This window comes from Fistularia commersonii, chromosome 19, assembly GCF_037954325.1.
Source record: "Fistularia commersonii isolate RoL2024-O1a breed Wild chromosome 19, RoL_Fcom_v1.0, whole genome shotgun sequence".
Classification (NCBI taxonomy): domain Eukaryota; kingdom Metazoa; phylum Chordata; class Actinopteri; order Syngnathiformes; family Fistulariidae; genus Fistularia; species Fistularia commersonii.
Genome location: NC_141302.1, coordinates 1,072,358 through 1,091,958, shown reverse-complemented (window position 1 = coordinate 1,091,958; position 19,601 = coordinate 1,072,358). Strand labels below are relative to the sequence as shown.

General features: G+C 46.6%; 2 protein-coding genes across 4 annotated transcripts; both read left to right on the top strand.

Moving 5' to 3' along the window:
- Positions 1-630: 630 nt before the first annotated feature.
- On the top strand, positions 631-12,052 carry trim2b (tripartite motif containing 2b). Its single transcript, XM_086166373.1, has 14 exons — positions 631-754; positions 3,312-3,589; positions 3,684-3,832; positions 4,705-4,885; positions 4,974-5,233; positions 6,050-6,188; positions 6,278-6,463; positions 7,225-7,420; positions 7,672-7,775; positions 8,273-8,440; positions 8,517-8,685; positions 9,728-9,798; positions 9,872-10,012; positions 10,088-12,052. The coding sequence occupies exons 2-14, from the start codon at positions 3,491-3,493 to the stop codon at positions 10,238-10,240; spliced, it is 2,016 nt and encodes a 671-aa protein (XP_086022499.1). The 5' UTR covers positions 631-754; positions 3,312-3,490; the 3' UTR covers positions 10,241-12,052.
- Positions 12,053-13,918: 1,866 nt separating this feature from the next.
- On the top strand, positions 13,919-18,717 carry LOC147223287 (ceramide-1-phosphate transfer protein-like). 3 transcript variants are annotated; one of them, XM_086166377.1, is made up of 5 exons: positions 13,919-14,146; positions 15,189-15,429; positions 15,994-16,141; positions 16,220-16,416; positions 17,674-18,717. In XM_086166377.1, exons 1-5 carry the CDS (start codon positions 14,044-14,046, stop codon positions 17,900-17,902), a joined length of 918 nt encoding a protein of 305 aa, XP_086022503.1. In that variant the 5' UTR covers positions 13,919-14,043; the 3' UTR covers positions 17,903-18,717. The 3 variants fall into 3 exon arrangements, with proteins under 3 accessions (XP_086022503.1, XP_086022502.1, XP_086022500.1); XM_086166376.1 differs by having other exon boundaries at positions 16,217-16,416; XM_086166374.1 differs by having other exon boundaries at positions 15,994-16,416.
- Positions 18,718-19,601: the final 884 nt, after the last annotated feature.

The window sequence follows — 19,601 nt, the reverse complement described above, 5'->3', positions numbered from 1 at the left end:
CAAAGTCAACAAGTGATGTAATTGGAATTGTTTTAAAAAAAAGACATTCAAATTTGTAAAGCAAGTGAATTCAAAATTTTTCATTTAAAAAAAGTTGAAATGAAAAAAAACATGTTTTTTGACTTTTTCAGATGAAAATCAAAATAGAACTTTACACTAATTTTGGTGATATTCAGCAAAAAAGTGTGAAAATAAATCAAGAACAATAATATTTGAAGGGAAATGTGGATAAATCACCAAAAAGCTATGATAACAATGATAAAGGAGGCACAAAAAACATCAGCAATATCATTAAAACATATTATTCAAAAAGCACATCAATAAAACAATCATATGGGTAAAATACATAAATAATTGAAAAATTAATAAGGAATAATAGAGGAAATATATAGAGGAAAAATGAAAGAAATAATGAGAAATAATAGAATGATAAATAAAATAATAAGGAATAATAAGGAATTTTTAAAAATAAAGAAAGGAAGGTGTATTGGAAGCATGATTGACAGTCCAACCGTCCAATCAGCTTCCTCCTGACCTCCCCTCCCCCGGCCCCTCCCTCCCTGCCTCCCTTTCAGTCTGGTGCTGCTGCTGGTGGTGTTGCCGTGACGATGATACCCCCTCCCCATCCGCTCACACACACACACACACACACATACACACATACACACACACACACACACACACACACACACAGCAAAGCAGAGGGATCATGACGTGACGCTTCAGGGTGGAAAACAGACGTTTGACAAACATGGTGAGTGTCGTTTCTCCTGGTTTTGGATGATGGAGGGATGGAGGGATGGAGGGATGGAGGGATGGAAGGATGGAGGGATGGAGGGATGGAAGGATGAAGAGATGGAGGGGGGGATTTGACAGCAGCATCTGCAGCATGTTTTTTTCTGGGAGAGAAGAGGCGGAAGGACTGCAGGATGATGGAGTGTGTATGTGAGTGTGTGTATGTGTGTGTGTGTGTATGTGTGTGTGTGTGTGTGTGTGTGTGTTTGCGTGCTTCCAGGCCTGCATGTGCTGCCATTTAGCCTCCCGTCTGCTAACGGCAACATGACGCTGTCCGGCGCAGCTGATCCGGGGCTGCCAGGATCCTCTGAAGGGGAAAAAAAACAAAAGAAAGAAAAGAAAAAAATAACAAAGATAAATAAAGATATTTTCCGCAATCTCAAATTTGGATTAGGATCAGTTTGCAGTCGCCACCTGTTCCAGGAACACATTCATTCATTCATCCATCCCATCGTAATCACAGCCGAGGATTATTCTGCTAAAAACCAGGGAATATTTGCATGGGATATTATTTATCTGCAGGAAAAACAATGTCGTTTCTATTCATGAATATATATGGATATAAATATATACACATGTCTATATGTTCAAATGAATTCAAATGTTTCATTGTATTTTTGAATTTTAGAAAACAAAAAGTGTCACAGAAATCTTTTCAATATTTGTTTTATTTCCCTTTTTCTTTCCAGCTTAGGTGAAAATTACAAAATATATATGATGTCAAAGTTTTACTCTTTTTGTGATGTAAGTAAATCCTTCCCTGTCAAGAATCCTTAAGAAACAGGGGCGGGAATTTTGAAACACCCTCAATGGGAAAAAAAATCCCCAAACCAAAATATCTTTATTATTTTAACTGTTTAATTAAATTGAATTAAATTTAATTTAATTTAGTTTAATTTAGTTTTTATTTGGTTTTAATTTTCTTTATTTCATTTTATTTTATTTTATTTTGTATTATTTCATTTTTCTTTTCTTTTCTTTTCTTTTCTTTTCTTTTCTTTTCTTTTCTTTTTTTTATGGGGGGAGTTGAGGCTAACTTCCGTTAGCTTTCGACTGATACCCTGCTAAAGTGTTTCCCAATTTGTAAGTGTGTGTTGTGTGTGTGTGTGTGTGTGTGTGTGTGTGTGTGTGTGTGTGTGTGTGTTATTTAACTTTGTCATGGGGGGCAAAATTGTGGAGGAAAAAAAAAAGAACGACGCAATTGTCACTACGTGGCAGTTACAGATTGTCGCCACGGTAACAACAGTCGCACTATGTGGCTCTGCAGAAAATCACTGAATGAGGGCATTGCAGCGCATGTGTGTGTGTGTGTGTGTGTGTGTGTGTGTGTGTGTGTGTGTGTGTGTGTGTGAAACAGGATTATAACGACCATCAAAGAAGACTCATATCCATAACCCCCTCCCCTCATAAAATATTAATGAGGGTCGGGGGGGGGGTGATGTGGGTTGCCACGGCAACACCCAGCCTGGGTCGTCAATACTCTGCGATCAGTGATCAGTTTCCAGTGATCGGGAATCAATCAGGGGCCGCGGTCGTCCCTTTACAGCCAAAATATTAGAGATGGGAACAAACAGGGTTGATAAGATACTGATCAACACAATCGTGTGTATTGATAAGTGGTGTTGGGCCCCAGGGGTCAAGGGGTCAAAGGTCAGGGGTGAGGGGTCAGGGGTCAGCCTCCCTCGGTGGTTCTCCTTCTCTTTGAACGCGGTGATGCTAAATTTGGGACCGAAATCGTTTTTGGTGTTGCGACGCCGCCGGGGCTCCTCCCCCTCCGCAGCCTGTTACCGTGGCAACCGCAGCCTCCTCTCCGAAGTTGCTTTGAAGACGCCAGGCTGACCTACATTCCTGCTCTTCATTTTCCCTCCCTTCACTCCTTCACTCCTTCACTCCTTCACTCCTTCACTCCTTCACTTCCGACACTTTTCTTCCTGCTGCGAGCCGTCGTCCCGCCGGATTGAACCATTCTGTGTTCATTCGGGGGGGTTCATGTGTTTGGGGCCGTATGGAAGAACCCAAAGGACCCAAACCCTTGAGATTCTTCCAGAACATCTTCCAGAACCCTTAGGAACATCTCTCAATACCTTTAAGGACTCCCCTTAACATCAACAAAACCCGTAAGAATTCCCTTTAACATCTTCCAGGACCCTTAAGAATTCTCCTCATCATCACCCAAAACCTTTGAGAATTCCCTGAAAGTCATACAGAACCCTTACAAGATAAGATAAGATAAGATAAGATAAGATAAGAACAACTTTCTTTATCCCGAAGGAAATTGTTGTGCCAGAGTTTCAAGCAAAACATAACAATAACAGATAATAGTAGGAAGGAGGGAGAATAAGAAATACAATGAAATATGAAATATGAATTATGAATCAGCCTTAAGAATCCCCCTTAACATCACCCAAAACCCCTTAGAATTCTCGCCAGCGTCACCTGACCCCTTAAACCCCCAGTAAGTCGCAGTCTTTCCATGAAAGCGTCGCTCTTTCTTTCTGTTTCTTCCCTGAAACCAGAAATAAAGACGACTTGGTTTTTCCGACGTGACCCGGAGGAGGAAGGTGACCCCGGTCGCCGCCGACGTCGGAAACCATCCCGGCCAGGTTGCCGCGGGAACGCCGGCTCCCCCTTCTGGCCACCAGGTGGGATCGGGGGGGTGTTTGGAGGCTCCGCCCCCTCAGGCCGCCGCCGCCAGATGGAGGCGCGCCAACCGTCCCCGGAGAGCAGCAGCGAGGAGTGCACCGTCCTGGAGGCGCCGCCCGGGAGGAACAGCTGCCCCCTGCACCCCGGGCAGGTCGGGTCAACCTTGTGTGTGTGTGTGTGTGTGTGTGTGTGTGTGTGTGTGTGTCAAGGCTGAGGATGTGTGAATCCATCCGCTCGTCCTGCAGGTGGCGCTGTTGTTCTGTTCGTCCTGCGAGCGTCCCGTCTGCGCCGACTGCGTCCCTGAGCATGAGTCCCACCCCCGGCTGCCCCTGGACCGGGTCCTGGACCAGAGCAGGAGGGACCTGCAGGAGAGGCTGGGGGCCGCCGCCGGCCGGTGGGACCCCGACTCTGCCTGCACAGCAACACTTAGACCAGCACCAACATGACACCAATAACACAACAACAACAACAACAACAATGTATAGGCCGGCACCAACATAACACCAATAACACAACAACAACAACAACAACAACACATAGACCAGAACCAAAATAACAACAATAACAACAACAACAACAGCAGCAGCAACGACAACAAAAAACAACAACAACACATAGACCGGCACCAACGCACACACATACCAGCACCAACATAGCATTAATAACAACAAGAACGACAACGAATGGACAAGCATTAAAACAACAACAACAACAACAACAACAACAACAGCAGATAGACCAGCACCAACACAACAACAACACATATACCAGCACCAACATAACACTAATAACAACAACAACCACAACACATGGACCAGCACTAACACAACAACAACATCAACAACAACAACAACAACAACAACAACAACATATAGACCAGCACCAACACCGCCACCACCTCAACAAGGACTAGATCAGCACCCCTCACACAAGCAAAACAACAACATATAACCCACCACCACTACGATGATGATGATGACGACGACAACCACAACAACAACAAACACAACGCATAACCAGCACTACAATCACAACCAAAACAACAACAACATATAAACCACCACAACAACCACCATAGCAACAGACAATGACAAGAACAAGCGCAGCAGTACCAGTTGTTTTATGTCACCATAACAACAGTTTAAGTGCTTTATACTCAACACTTAAAATACCACTTCTAATAATAGTACTAGAAATAATAATAATAATACTGATAATATTGCTAATAATAAGAATGATAACCTCTGGGAGGTACCGTCTCTCCAGACTCCCGCAGGTGTCTGATGCCCTGTCTCTGGTCCGGGAGATCCTGCAGCAGCTGACCAACCAGAGGGCCTCCATTGAGGAGGACGTGGTGTCCAGCTTCGAGGACCTCCACAAGCAGCTGGATGTGCGGAAGAGCGTCCTGCTGATGGAGCTGGAGGTCACCTTCGGCCTCAAGCAGAAGGTAGGCGGAGGGAAAATCCTCCCAGGAGTTGGGAGCGTCGCTGGAACGTCCCTTCAGGAGAGGAACTACCAACCGTTATCACCTCCAGGTCCTCCAGGCTCAGGTGGACGGCCTCCTCCAGGGGGAGGAGGAGCTCAACTCCACTTGCGCCCAGGCCGAGGAGGCTTTAGCTGGCGAGGCCGGGGCGGCCGCCTGGGAGCCGGAGCGCCGCCTGGCGGGACGTCTGGAGGAGCTGGCCGGCCTCGGGCTTCCCTTCCAGCCGCAGGAGAACGACCAGCTGGACCTGTTGCTGGAGACCGACGGGCTGCGCAAGTCCATTCACAACCTGGGGACCATCGTCACCACCAGGTGTCTCCTCCTGACACCCTCGCCTTCACTTCACTGAACCCACACCAACCCTTAAACCACCTTAACGCTTCTAAACACCTTTACCTTCAACTTTGCTTCCCTTAACTTCACTTATTTTAACTTTACTTCACTCAACTCATACCAACCCTTAACCCATCCAAACCCCCTTACCTTAACCCTCGTGCGATCTTAACATTGTGTTTACTCCCCTTGTCCGACGGGTCAAAAATGACCCATAAGACAACCTTTGTACCCTAGTGATGTACAGCCCACATGGAAACAAACAAAAAAGAAGTATCACTTTTTCTAATTATAGGGTCTCTTTAGGAAACGTCATAAAATTTCAAGTTGGAAGAAAATAGGTTCATGGTAGTAGGTCACTTTTGACCCGTAAGACAACACAAGGGTTAACTTCCAAACACTTTCCTTACCCTAACTCCTCCCTTAACTTCACTACCTTAACTCATACTAGGCCCCTGACCCATTCAGACCTCCTTACATTAAATCATCTAAATACCCTTATCGTAACTTAGCCTCCCTCAACTCATCCAAACATGCCTTTCCTTACCTCCAACCATACAAACCCTAGCTCATCCAAAACCCTTTCACTTGAGTCACCCAAATCAACTTCTGTTGACCCATCCAAACTCCCTTACCTTAATTCATGTAAACCAGCTTACCTTAACCCAACCCTGACCCCATCTCTTAACCCATACTAACCGTCTTACCTTGAGGCATCTCAACTCCCTTCCCTGAACTCACCACAGTGATCAAACCTCAAGTCATCCAAGCCCCTTTTGTTGTTGTTGTTTTCAGTGCGGTGGCAAGCCAGAGCGAGGCCATGGGCACCGGCCTGGAGCAGTGCATCGTGGGTCATCCTGCCTCGGTTACCATAGTGACGAGAGACAAGTCCGGTGGCGCCTGCAAGAGCGGCAACGCTATTCTGTCTGCCGAGGTGGGTCGGCGGCGCCTGTGCTAGCAGGAAGTGCGGTGCGTCTTGTTTTCTCGGGTGGAAACTGAACCGTCGGCACCATGTGCTTGCAGGTGTTCACGCCGGACGGCAGCATCGTGGACGGAGAAATAGTCGACCACAAGAACGGGACCTACGAGTTTGTGTACATGGTGCCGAAGGAGGGCGACTTCTCGCTGGCCCTGCGCCTGTATGACCAGCACATCAAGGGGAGCCCCTTCAAGCTGATGGTCGCCAGGCCACCGGACATCGACGTGGAGGTGCGCACCCTGGAACAACTTCCTGAAAACAGAATCCTAGCTTCTGAGGGACTCCGCCTCTTGTCACGTGACCATCGGCTGCAGTGCCACGGCAAGAGGCAGAGAAACATACGTCCTGTTTCTAACCGGCCCGACCTTAACTCGCCCAAAACTCCCTAGCTTACCGAAGCATACCTTAACCCGTCAAAACCTCTTTATCCTAGCTTGCCTTCCCTGTCCAAACCTCCTTACTTCAACTTAGCTTAGCTTAACTCATCCAAATACCCCGACTGTAACGTATCACAACCTCCCAATCTTAACTCTTGCTTACCTTAATTCATCAAACCACCATTAGTTACCGATCTAAAACTCTTTCCCTTAACTAATTCAAACCCTTTTTACCTTGAGTTAGCGTTCCTTAACCCATCCAACCCCCTACCTTAACTCACCCAAAGCACCTTACCTTAACCCATCATAACCTCCTTAACCTTAACTTCTCCGAACCTCCTTATCGTGAGTTAGCTTCCCTGAACCCATCCAAACCTTCTTACCATAATTCAGCTTACTTTCCTGCGTCCAAACCTCCATTACTTATCTTAGCTTACCTTAACTCATCAAGATACCCTCAACATCATACGTCCAAACCACCATACCTTGAATTAGCTTGCCTTAACTCAACCCACCCCCTTACCTTACCGGAGCCAAGACTCTTTGTCAGCAGTTGAAAAATTCCTCACAATTTGGATATTTAGAAAACCCCATTACCGTCCCTCTCGCTTCAGGTGTCCCCTTCCACCACCACCGCCACCAACTCCGCGGCGGCCGCCACCCCGTCCACCGGCTCCTCCGAGGGTGCCAAGAGACGGGGAAAGTCCCCTGGCCAGAAGAAGAAGGGCTCCAAGCGGGCAAGCAGCGCCCTGGGTACCCCTCGCCGCAAGACGCAGAACCCCATCGAGGATGATCTCATCTTCAGGATCGGTGAGGAAGGACACGGCGGCGGGGAAAAACTGGGGATTGTCAATAAACAAACATGAAAACAGAAACTGGCAGAGAACTTTGTTTTGTGCAGAACAGTGGACCCCGAGGTCAGTCAAGGGTCAGTCAGGCGAAATCCAGAGCCTCTGAAGTACCCCCTGGTGTTTTTGACCTGGCCTCTCTGGACCAGGGAGCAACTGAAGGGTAAAACCGTTGTTTGTGACTTCTGTCGTTGTTGGTTTTACTGCGTTCAGGGACAAAAGGGAGGAACAAGGGCGAGTTCACAAACTTGCAGGGCGTCGCCGCCTCCTCCACCGGCAGGATCCTCATCGCTGACAGCAACAACCAGTGTGTCCAGGTAAGACAAGCTTGGGACGGGTCAGACTCCACAGAACCCAACTGGACTGGTTTCTTTATGGTCCGAGATAGAGTCAATTCTCAGGGGAGGTCGGTACCAAAGTTGGTACCTAGTCCCAAAATCAGGGCAGTACTAAGAGAAGGTCAGCACTGAGATGACTTCAGCACTATGAGGAGGTCCATACGAAGAGGAGATCAGTACCGAGACAACTTTAGTACGAAGAAAAAAGCATTGCACCAAAATCAGGGCAGCACTAAGAGAAGGCCAGTACTGTGATGACTTGTATACTGAGAGGAGGTCCATACTGAGATAAAGTAAGTACTCAGAAGACGTTAGTACTGAGATGAGGTCAGTACTAAGAGGTCAGTGCTGAGATGAGGTCACTTCTGGTATCTCCTCACATTCCAAATTGTTTTTCAGAAAAGACACTCGAAATTTGAGGCAAGAACCTCATGACAGCGGCATGTGAACCTCTGCCTTTGGGTTCTTCATTCCAGATTTTCTCCAATGAAGGAGAATTCAAAAACCGTTTTGGGCTTCGGGGCCGGTCGCCGGGGCAACTGCAGCGACCCACGGGCGTAGCTGTGCACCCTAGCGGCGACATCATCATCGCGGACTACGACAACAAGTGGGTCAGCATCTTCTCCTCCGACGGAAAGTACAAGGTAGGTTCCCGTCGTCTACGCCCTTGGGATCTCCGCCTCCCGGGGTTCCAAGCAATGTTCTCCCGCTCCTCCCCAGACCAAGCTGGGCTCGGGGCGGCTGATGGGGCCCAAGGGCGTGTCCGTGGACCGCAACGGTCACGTGATCGTGGTGGACAACAAGGCCTGCACCGTCTTCATCTTCCAGCTGAGCGGCAAGCTCATCTCCAAGTTCGGTAGTCGTGGCAACGGGGACAAACAATTTGCAGGTGACACTTGCTACTTCCTGGATGGGGGCATCATGTGGTACAGAACCTGCTTTCAGATTCCTGAACTCAGCCCCCCTGGTGCTGAACAAATTAGCGCAGCTCTCCATGGCGCTACTGAATTTGATCTAAAATAAAACCAACTCGGAGGCTTGTCTTGTGATTGGTTACCCAAATTTGGACCAAATGTTCCTCAACCCGTCAGCATGGTAATGTGGGTCGTATGTTATAAGATCTTCTGGGGTCCTTTCGTCCGACCTGATTCCTGTTGCTGTAAGAATAAGAATAAGAACAACTTTATTTATCCCGAAGGAAATTGTTGTGCCAGAGTTTCAAGCAAAACATAACAATAATAGATAATAGTAGGAAGGAGAGAGAATAAGAAATACAATATAATATACATTGTCAAGGTTAAGGCTATCAAGTGTTTTAAGGTCTTAACTACAAAGATTTGAAGATTCCCTTCGGCTGAAGGAAGAGGAATTAAAAAGTCTGATAGCCTCAGGTAGGAAAGACCTCCTGTGGCGTTCAGTGGAGCTCCTTGGTGGGATCAGTCTACGACTGAAAGAGGTGTCCAGAGTCATCTTCTACGCTGTTGTGTGCTGGGCAGCAGGATCAAGACAGACTTAAGAAGCTCATCAGGAGAGCTGGATCTGTCCTGGGAGTGGAGCTGGAGACTGTTGTCCAGAGAGAAGGATGCTGAGGAAGCTCCTCAGCATCATGGACGTCCATCACCTCCTGCATGGACACTGACGTCCTGTCAGAGCTCTTTCAGTCGTACCCAGGTACTTGTAGGTGTCCACAATGTCCACTTCTGTACCCCTGATGGTGACCGGATCCAGGTGGGTCCCTAGACAAGGGTAGTTTGACAGAATGGGAAGTGGTGTCCTGGAAAGGCACACTAGAATCTTTGAGGTATCAGAACAGGATAAACTTGTAGTTCTTACTTACAGTTCTACTGTTTGGCCAGTGGGGGCCCTCATGTCAGGCTCCTGCTCCTCTGGTACTACTAATCTTGGGTTCTCTGCCTTCTCCTATCCTGAAGGTCCTCACTTTGCAGCCGTGAACCACAACAACGAGATCATCGTCACAGACTTTCACAACCACTCCGTCAAGGTACCGGCCGACTCGTGTCGAGCGACTGGTCCCGACGTGAACGTCCTTTCACTATCGCTCTCTCCCGGTGCAGGTTTTCACCCCTGAAGGTGAACTGGTCCTAAAGTTCGGCTCCAACGGCGAAGGGAACGGCCAGTTCAACGCCCCGACCGGCGTCGCCGTGGACGTCAATGGGAACATCATCGTGGCCGACTGGGGAAACAGTAGGATACAGGTACCGGGCCACCACAGTGTACCAACAAGTACCATCACTTGAATGTTATTTGAGCATCATTGGACTGTCCCCCAGGTGTTCGACGGAAGCGGTTCCTTCCTGTCCTACATCAACACCTCTGCTGACCCTCTCTACGGACCCCAGGGATTGGCCCTCACCTCCGATGGACACGTGGTGGTGGCCGACTCGGGCAACCACTGCTTCAAAGTCTACCGCTACCTGCAATGACGGAGGCCGGCGGTGGCGGAGGCGAGAGAAGGGGAAGGGCGGGACCTGATGCACGTTGTCAAGATGCTAAGGAGCGCTTGCATGAACCTCGACGGCCGCCTGCTCGACAGAGGACGAGGGAGCGACCATTACTATAACCTTGGATGCATTTATTTTCCTTTTGACCGTGGCATGTTCTCCGTTTGGATGAGCAAGAGTGTCAGAGCCTTAGAGTCACGGTGGACGGAGGATCCAGGAAATTTGAGTGACAACCTCAGGAATGGACAGCGGAGCGACGCACGGATTCACGATGTTCTTCTCTTCAATCCTCACGGATGGACGAAACCAGGGCGGTCGGGTTCTGGTTCTGGTTTCGCCATATTCGGCCACCAGAGGTCACTCGCGCGTGTTCCTTTCAAACTTGTTGACCTTCTAAAGCGTCCAATCAAAGGTAGAATCAGTCCACGCCGTGGAACCAGAAGCTTCTTGGAACGGAGGGGAAGCAGGAAGTTCAAAGTTGCCTAAACTGACAACGAGTCAGATATTCGACTTGTGCGTTTCGGTCAATTATTTTAGCATCGAGCTAACGCTAGCTGGCACATCGCAGTTGTTTTCTGGTACAAGTTGTTCCCACAGTCGACAGCAGAAACATGATTAATTTTTTTTTATTTTGTTTTTTTGCTGAGCAGGTCTTGAACATCACTTCACCACGTCGGGAAACTCTTCTGTCTGTTTTGCGCAACGGTCATGAGAGTCAGCAAGGCTCCAATTAGCTCCTGGTTATGCTTTTAGCCACAACTGCATCTTACAGGGGTCAGAGGTCGTGAAGAAGAACAGTGACTTACAACGACGCCTCCGAGGATCCAGTGAGTCGACGCCCAAAGGAGTGACACCACATGATGCTAACAGGAAGTGATCAAAGTTCTGGACATAGTTGCGCTACCGCTAATATTCTTAGTACACAATAATAGTCAACAGCTGTACCCCATCCGTCGGCGCCTTGACTCAACAGCCACTAAAGGTTAACGGCTAGCTGGCGGTCACAAGCATCAAACCAGGACCAGGTTCTTCAGAGCCAAACAGGGACGACGGTTCCAACCTTTGAGTACTTTCACTAAGGGAGCAGAGTCAGACCCCTCTGGGGCGAACGGTTGGGTGTAGCCTGGACCTAGACCGGTCACCTGTCAACCACTAGGTTACCTATCAACTACAAGGTCGCTTGTCTTCAATTTAGTCTTCAATGAACCTGCTGACTTGTTGAGACTGTGGTGGGAAGACAGAGAACCTGGAGAACCCGGACAGGACGGCACAAGAACCCAGAAGCTTCTCACTGACCTCTGACCCCACGGTCCTCTCAGTTAGTGTTGAGTTGATTGCTGCACTTCGGTTCTCCAAAGTAATGGATTTCCACGCGGAACAAGGCAGGTGTACAACTAGCTAGCGATCAAAACGAGCTTCCGGTTCTCTTGTCATGCCGTGCTAAATGCAGCAAATGATGGACTTTGCTTTCCAGGCTGTTGTACCTTTGTTATTGCGCAACTTGGGCTGAACCTGGCTAGCTAGCGTTAGCGAGCCGTTCACAAAAGGGGTTCAGAAAGCCGTCCTTGACTGAGGGACTTTCCGAAGTCGGATTAAAAAGCCTTCACTTGACAACAGACGGGTTTAGCATCAGATAGTTGTTAGCTAATCCGTCCTCTCATGGTTCACGACAATAACTTTTTTGTTTCTTTTCGCTCAAAATGGGAAAAAAACATTCCGGAAAGACAAAAGATGTTCGTCAATTGTAAGTTTGAGCTCAGATGAAAAAAAAAAAAAAAAAGCGTCGCTAAAAAAAAAAAGCAACGATGCGCTAGTCATGTGTAACTACTCATGTATAAAGCAGGAACTGAAAACCACCAGAACATTTCCGCTAATGGCTCGCCGCTAATCTCTGCTCTTTGAAACAATACATGATTTTAATTTCCTTTTTCTTCTCAAACTCCAGTCCATTTGGAGAAGGTAAGCTCCACTGCCTTCCATCTCTGGTTCTTCAAAAGAACCTTATTCTTCATTAGAACCTTGTCGCGTTGCTACGTCGCTAATTTGGTTTTTCCCCCGAATGCTAACACCGCCCTTTGTAGCCGCGGGGCTAACCACCACCAGACCACGGGATCGTGTCGCCGTGGAAACGTCCCGCGCCAAATGTCGGCGGTCGTCATGACGATGATTGTCCCCCCCCCCAAAAAAAAAAAAAGTTTCAAAAACGAAAGCAATAAAGTAAAAATTGAAGCCTTAATATGAATGAATGTGCATGTAGGTGTTACGTATTATCGGTAAGAACACTCCCACTGTCGTTGATTATTGATTATCGATTACCGATTTTCGAACAGGTTAATTCTCTTTTGATTGTTTCGCTCTCCGAATGTGACGACGTCATTGGACGAGACACAGGAAGTGGGAGCGGGTCGGCTTCCTGTCCCTCTTCCTCCTCCTCACGCCTTCACCCTGAACGTCCAATAAAGCTTGGGTTTGAACCTCCGGCTGATGCTTTGATTGGTCGAGATTAATTGATTACCAGTAGCCATGTTTGGGCGGGGGATTGTCGCCCCCTGGAGGTCAGAGGTCGCCGTGGGCAAAAGTTCATTTATCTGGGAGTTGGGTTTCCTCTACTTCTTCTTCTTCTTCAAGATTCACTTTTTACCCGGCAGCCAATCACACGGCCCCTTGGCTCATAAGGGCGGGGCTTGACTCGGTTAGCTGTCAATCATCCTGTCAGCTGTCAATCACATGGCCACCTGTCAATCATACAACCACTGAGTTTTTAATCAAGTGTTGGAGGAGTTTGGAGAACTTGGAGAACCCAGGAGACGACAAGGTAACTACAAACGGAGGTAGTTTGTGACAGAAGCACCGGGAAATAATCCCAACCTGATCTAAGTAATCCAAACCTGATGTAAATAATCCTAACCTGAAGTGAATGATCCTAAAGTGAACTAACAAATCCAAGAATTATCCAAATAATCCTTAAGTGATCTAACTAATCCTAGAGTGATCTAACTAATCCCAAAGTTATCTAAATAATCTGAAAATGATCTAAGTAATCCCAACCTGATGTAAATAATCCCAACCTGAAGTGAATGATCCTAAATTGAGCTAACTCAACCTAAAGTGAACCAACTAATCCCAGGATTCAAATAATCCCAAAGTGATCTAAATAATCTGAAAGTGATCTAAATAAACCCAACCTGAAGCAAATAATCCAACCTGGTGTAAATAGGTGTAAAGTTCTTTGTCTAACCAACAGCCAATCAGCTACCTCTGTTCAACAAACAGCCAATCAGATACTTCATCTAACCAACAGCCAATCAGAAGCCCGATCTAACTCCCTATCAGTCAACTTTCTCCACCAAGCCAACAGCCAATCAGCTACTTTCATAACCAACAGCCAATCAGCTTCCTCCATCTAACTCTTAACCAATCACTGGCCTCCATCTGACTCAGCCAATCAGGTGCCTCTGTTCAACCAACAACAAATTCCTGGCATCCATGTTTTTCTGCCGTTTTATCAATAATGTTTGAGTGGAAGGATATATGTGTGTGTGTGTGTGTGTGTGTGTGTGTGTGTGTGTGTGTGTGTGTGTGTGAAACAAACAAGGCCTGATAAGCACATGCTGGTCAAAAGTCAAATTCAAAGGTTGTGCTGAGGGGTGTGTGCCGGTGTGTATGCTTATGTGTGTGTGTGTGTGTGTGTGTGTGTGTTAAGAGGCAGCAGTGTGTGATGAGCGTCGCCGGCATGCGTGTGTTTTTTGGATATTAGCGTGTTTGACGAGGGGTTCTCCGTCGCCATGGCTGTGCGGCGGCGGCTGTGGCCTCGCCGCCGCCTGCTTCTGGCCGCCATGGCGACCACGGCGGCCATGCTGGTCCTCCTCCTCAGCGCCCTGTGGCTACGTGAGTCTCCGCTTCGCTTTACTTCCTGTCACCTGACATCCTGAGCCAATCAGAGCCCAGGGATTTGAATCTGGCTAACTTAGCCAGATAATGTCAGCTGTCGTTCATTTATTTATTCGTTCATGCATTCATTCATTGTCCGCCGTTCGGGGGCCTATCTCTGCTGTGATTGGACGAGGGGCGGAGCTTGCTGTGGACCAATCACAGATGTTCACTCTTAGTCATGTTATAAATGAATTCACTTGTTCATTTTCATCCTGTTGACAAACAGCCATTTATTTATGTCATATTAATTTACTCATTCGAATAAGAAGAAGAACAACTTTATTTATTTATCCGAAGGAAATTGTTGTGCCAGAGTTTCGTGTAAAACATAACAATAATAAATAATAGTAGGAAATTGTATAAACAGTAAGAAAAAAAACAAAAAAAAACAAAAGGGGGAGAATAAGAAATACAAATTTAATAAAAATGGTCAAATTTAATAAAACTATAAAGTGTCAAAGTCGAGGCTATAAAGTGTTTTAAGGTTTTAAATACAAGGATTTTGAGATTGTACAATATTTTTTCATACTCTTGTGCATTCCTTACCTTTCACTTGATACTTAAGACCTTAAAACACTTTATATTTGTATTTTTTCATGTTATTTGTATTTCTTATTTTCCCTTTTTTTTCACTGTTTATACAATTTCCCACTATTTTTTAATACTGGTATGTTTTTCTTGTAACTCTGGCACAACGATTTCCTACGGGATGAATAAAGTTGTTCTTATTCTTATTCTCATAATATATTCATTCACTTTTTCATTAATTCATTCACACATTCATTTGGGTCACATAGAGACGTATAACATTAACTATTTCGTTCATTCATTTATGTAATATAATCATTTTTCACATCATAAAACAACATTCACTCATTCATTTATGTAATATAACAATTTATTGAGTTCGTAAATCATTCACACGTTATTTCTTCTTGTCGTCGTGTGAGAGAAGGTTCTGGATGTGTGAACTGACCTTTGACCTTCCTCCCTCCAGCCGAGGACGGCGTGGAGGAGCTCCGGGATCCTCCGCCCGCCACGCCGTCCGGAAGCTTCTTCCCCGGCCCGGTTCCCGAGGAGTGGGCGGAGCCAGGCGAGGCCACGCCCCCCATCCCGGCGTGCCCGGGGCGGCCCTTCCAGGCGGCGCTGCTGCTGGGCTTCCTGAGGTCCAGCCTGCCGGAGGACCAGGACGACGTCCTCCTGGAGCCGTACCTTCAGAGTTGGGACCAGCTGCTCCGGTGGGGACGGGACGCCACTTCCTGTCTTGTTTTTTTTCACTTCCTGTTGTGTTCCCTCACTTCCTGTTTTGTTTCCAAGACTTCCCGTTGAGTTTATTTACTTCCTACCATGTTTGTTTGCTTCCTGTCTTGTTTCCTAACTTCCTGTTTTGTTTCCGAGACTTCCTGTTGAGATTCTTGACTTCCTGTCGTATTTGTTTACTTCCTGTCGCTTTTCGTCAACTTCCCGTTGTGTTTTTTGACTTCCTGCCATGTTTGTTTGTTTCCTGTATGTTTCCTAACTTCCTGTCTTGTTTCTTAACCTTCTGTCGTGTTCCCTAACCTCCTGCTTTGTTTCCAAACTTCCTGTATATTTTCCAGACTTCCTGTTTTGTGACTTCACTTCCTGTTATGTTTGTTTACTTCCTGTCTTGTTTCTTAACCGTCTGTCATGTTTTTCTTGACTTCCAGTCAGATTTCATCACTTCCTGTCTTGTTTCTTCATCCTGTCGTGTTCCCCGACACCCGGCCGTCTCGACTTCCTGTCTTGATGCCTCACTTCCTGCCGTGCTCCTTCCTCTCCAGCTTCATGGAGTCTCTCGGGTCGATGGTGGGCTTCTTCTCCCAGAAGGTGAGGGAAAAGGTGGTGCTGATACGACAGCTGTCAATCAAAGACGGCGCCCGGACGTCACCTGACCACCGGATGGCGCCGGCGCCTAGCCTGAAAAGCAAGGTGAGGCTAAGGCTAACAGCGGGGCGTCGAAGGGGGAGTCCGGGTGGAGTAAAGACGTCCGTATGCCTCCCAAAGCAGGAGTACCGCTCGGTGCGGTCCATGGTGGAGGCGGAGCTTAGGGACGGCGTGGTGGACTTCTCGCGGCGCTCGGACTCGGGCTGCAGGACGCTGCTGCGGCTGCACCGCTCGCTGCTGTGGCTCCAGCTGCTGCTGGAGGGTCTGAGCCGGGGGCCCGACGGGCAGGGACGCTACAGGACGCCCGGCGAGCTGTGCAGGTAGGAGGCCACGCCCCCAACGCTGGAGGTCGGACATAGACACTGGGGAAGGCCGGTTTTGACCAAGTTAGCTTAGCACAATGAATGGGAGTCAATGGTAACTATTAGCCTACCTCCGATTTGCCTCTACCTTAACCCTCTTTACATATTTCCAGGCTTCTTGTTGCAAGTGAGCTTAGCACAATGAGTAGCAGTCTATGGTAACTATTAGCTTACCTCCTATTAGCCTCTACCTTTCCCTCATGATATATTTCCAGGCTTCTTGTTGCAAGTGAGCTTAGCACATTGAATGGGAGTCTATGGTAACTATTAGCCTTCCTCCTATTAGCCTCTACCTTTCCCTCATGATATATTTCCAGGCTTCTTGTTGCAAGTGAGCTTAGCACAATGAATGGGAGTCTATGGTAACTATAAGCCTTCCTCCTATTAGCCTCTACCTTTCCCTCTTGATATATTTCCAGGCTTCTTGTTGCAAGTGAGCTTAGCACAATGAATGGCAGTCTATGGTAACTATTAGCTTACCTCCTATTAGCCTCTCCCTTCCCTCCTGTCATGTTTCCGGACTTCCTGTTGTGTCCCCTGACTTCCTGCCATCCTTCTTAACTCACTCGTCTTGTTTCTTTACTTCCTGCCGAGATGTGAATATAAGAAGTTATAGCTCAGCACAATGAATGGCAGTCTATGGTAACTATTAGCTTACCTCCTATTAGCCTCTACCTTCCCTCCTGTCATATTTCCAGACTTCTTGACTTCCTGTCATGTTTCCTCACTTCCTGACGAGCTTTGCATGTCGTAGGCCACGCCCCCAACACCTGACGATGCAAGAATAGGGCTGGTAGTCTGAAACCCAAACTGTCAAAGAGATGATTGAAACTCTCACAAGTTAGCTTAGCACAATGAATAGCTAGCTTAAGTAATTATTAGCCTACCTCTTCACTTTGCAAACAAGATGGTCAAATTGAAAATCGACCTCTTCCTGTGAAGGTAGCAGGCCAAGCCCCCAACGCTCAGGGGCACAGGTAGTCAGAAACCAGTTAGCTTAGCACAATGAATGGCAGCCTATGGTAACTATTAGCCTCGTTGCGGCAAACTGACAACTGTAATGCCGAAGTCTGGCCGTGGCAAAGCAAAAGCCAGGGGAGTAACGACTTCTGACTCGGTTTGACCCGACGAGCCCGTGGACGGCGTGCAAATTAAAAACACCCGTTTTCTAAATGGAGTTCTGCGTGTCGACGCCCCCTCCCTCCCTCCCTCCAGGGACGCCTACGCGGTAGCGTTAGCGCCGCACCACCCGTGGCTGCTACGCCAGGCCGCCGAGCTCGTCTTCCTCGCCCTGCCGGATCGAAACCACTTCCTGCGGCTGGTGTGCGTGGAGGACGGCCAGGACCCGGCGCCCGTCCTGCGCGTGGTCATCCGTGCGCTGGCGCTCGTGCACGGCCGCACCCAGCGGATCCTGGAGCGCCACGGCATGCTGGAGCTCCCGTGAAGGCGTCGCTACGTCCGGGGACGCATCGGTGGACTGAGATTGCAAAAATGTAAACATGAAGCCGGAAGTTAAATTGAACGGCGCAGGGGTCAGAGGTCATCCTGGTTGTAAACAAACACGGGTTGCTCACTTTTAGTTTCTTTATTTCGACGACGTCTTCATTCATGTCTTGTTTCTTTTGTTGATCCCAATTAGTTTTTCAATTTTATTGCACTTAATTTCAATTAAAATGATACTTCAATTTCCTAATTTCAATTACAGTTCTTTCTTTGATTTCTGTAATCTTTCCATTACATTTAAAATTCACTTTCATTTCTGTTTCATTTCACTTCAATTTTCTAAATTTCTCTGACGTTCATTTTTAATTTAGTTTTTAATTGCACTCTAATTTTTTTACATTTCTTCTTTCTTCTAATTTCAATTTAATTTCTGCTTCATTTCACTCAAATTTCTTTGAAATTTCTCAATTTGTACTCTATTTATTTAACTTTGTTTTAATCCACTTTGATTTATTTCTTCTCAATTTCAAATTTATTTCAATCAATTTTACGTAATTTTACTTGTGTTTAATTTCAAATAATTTTTTTTTTACAATTTCACTTTAACTTGTCACTTTAACCTACAACTTTGTAGGTTCTTTTTTAAGAAAATGTTTTCGGGAATTTCTCAATTAAGTCAGGGGGCAACTTTAAGGGAATTTAATGGTATTTTTATGGAATTTCATTTTCATTTTTAAGGAATTCAAAGGATATTTTAAGGAAATTTCAGTGTCATTTTAACAGAATTTAAATTAAATTTGAAGGAAATTTCAATGTCATTTCAAGGAATTATTGTGTAGTAATTTCCACCACTTCCCTCTCAAACAGAAAACTGACTTTATTTTAAAGAAAATTAGAAAAATGGGATTTTGTCATGAACTGGCGGGGGAATTATATGGTGACATTTTCAGGGAATTTCACAGTAAATTTTAGGGAATTTTACAGCAAATTTGGGGGAATTTCAGGGCAACTGCTATGAAATTTCATGCGAACATTTATGGGATTTTGTGAAGAACTGATGAGAATCTCACAGTAAATTTGAGGGAAGTTCACAATTTAATCTGGTGAAATTTTGGTATAACTTTGAGGGAACTAATTTAATTTTTTAGTGAATTTCATTGCCAGTTTTAAACAATTTGAAACATCATGGTCCACGGAGATTCCTGTCTCACCTCATCTGTCAGCCTGTCCATCACCACTGCAAACAAGAAGGGGCTCAGAGCTGATCCCTGATGGAGTCCCACCTCCACCTTGAACTTCTCTGTTACCCCTACAGCACACCACACCACTGTCTCACAGCTAGCATACATGTCCTGCACCAGTCTAACATACTTCTCTGCCACTCCAGACTTCCTCATACAATACCAGAGCTCCTCTCTTGGCACCCTGTCATATGCTTTTTCTAGGTCTACAAAAACGCAATGCAACTCCCTCTGGCCTTCTCTGTACTTTTCTATTAGCATTCTCAATGCAAATACTGCATCTGTAGTACTCTTCCTAGGCATGAAGCCATACTGCTGTTCACAAATGCTGACTTCTGCTCTCAGTCTAGTTTCCACTACTCTTTCCCATAACTTCATTGTATGGCTCATCAACTTTATCCCTCTATAGTTTCCACAATTCTGCACATCCCCTTTATTCTTAAAAATAGGCACCATCAC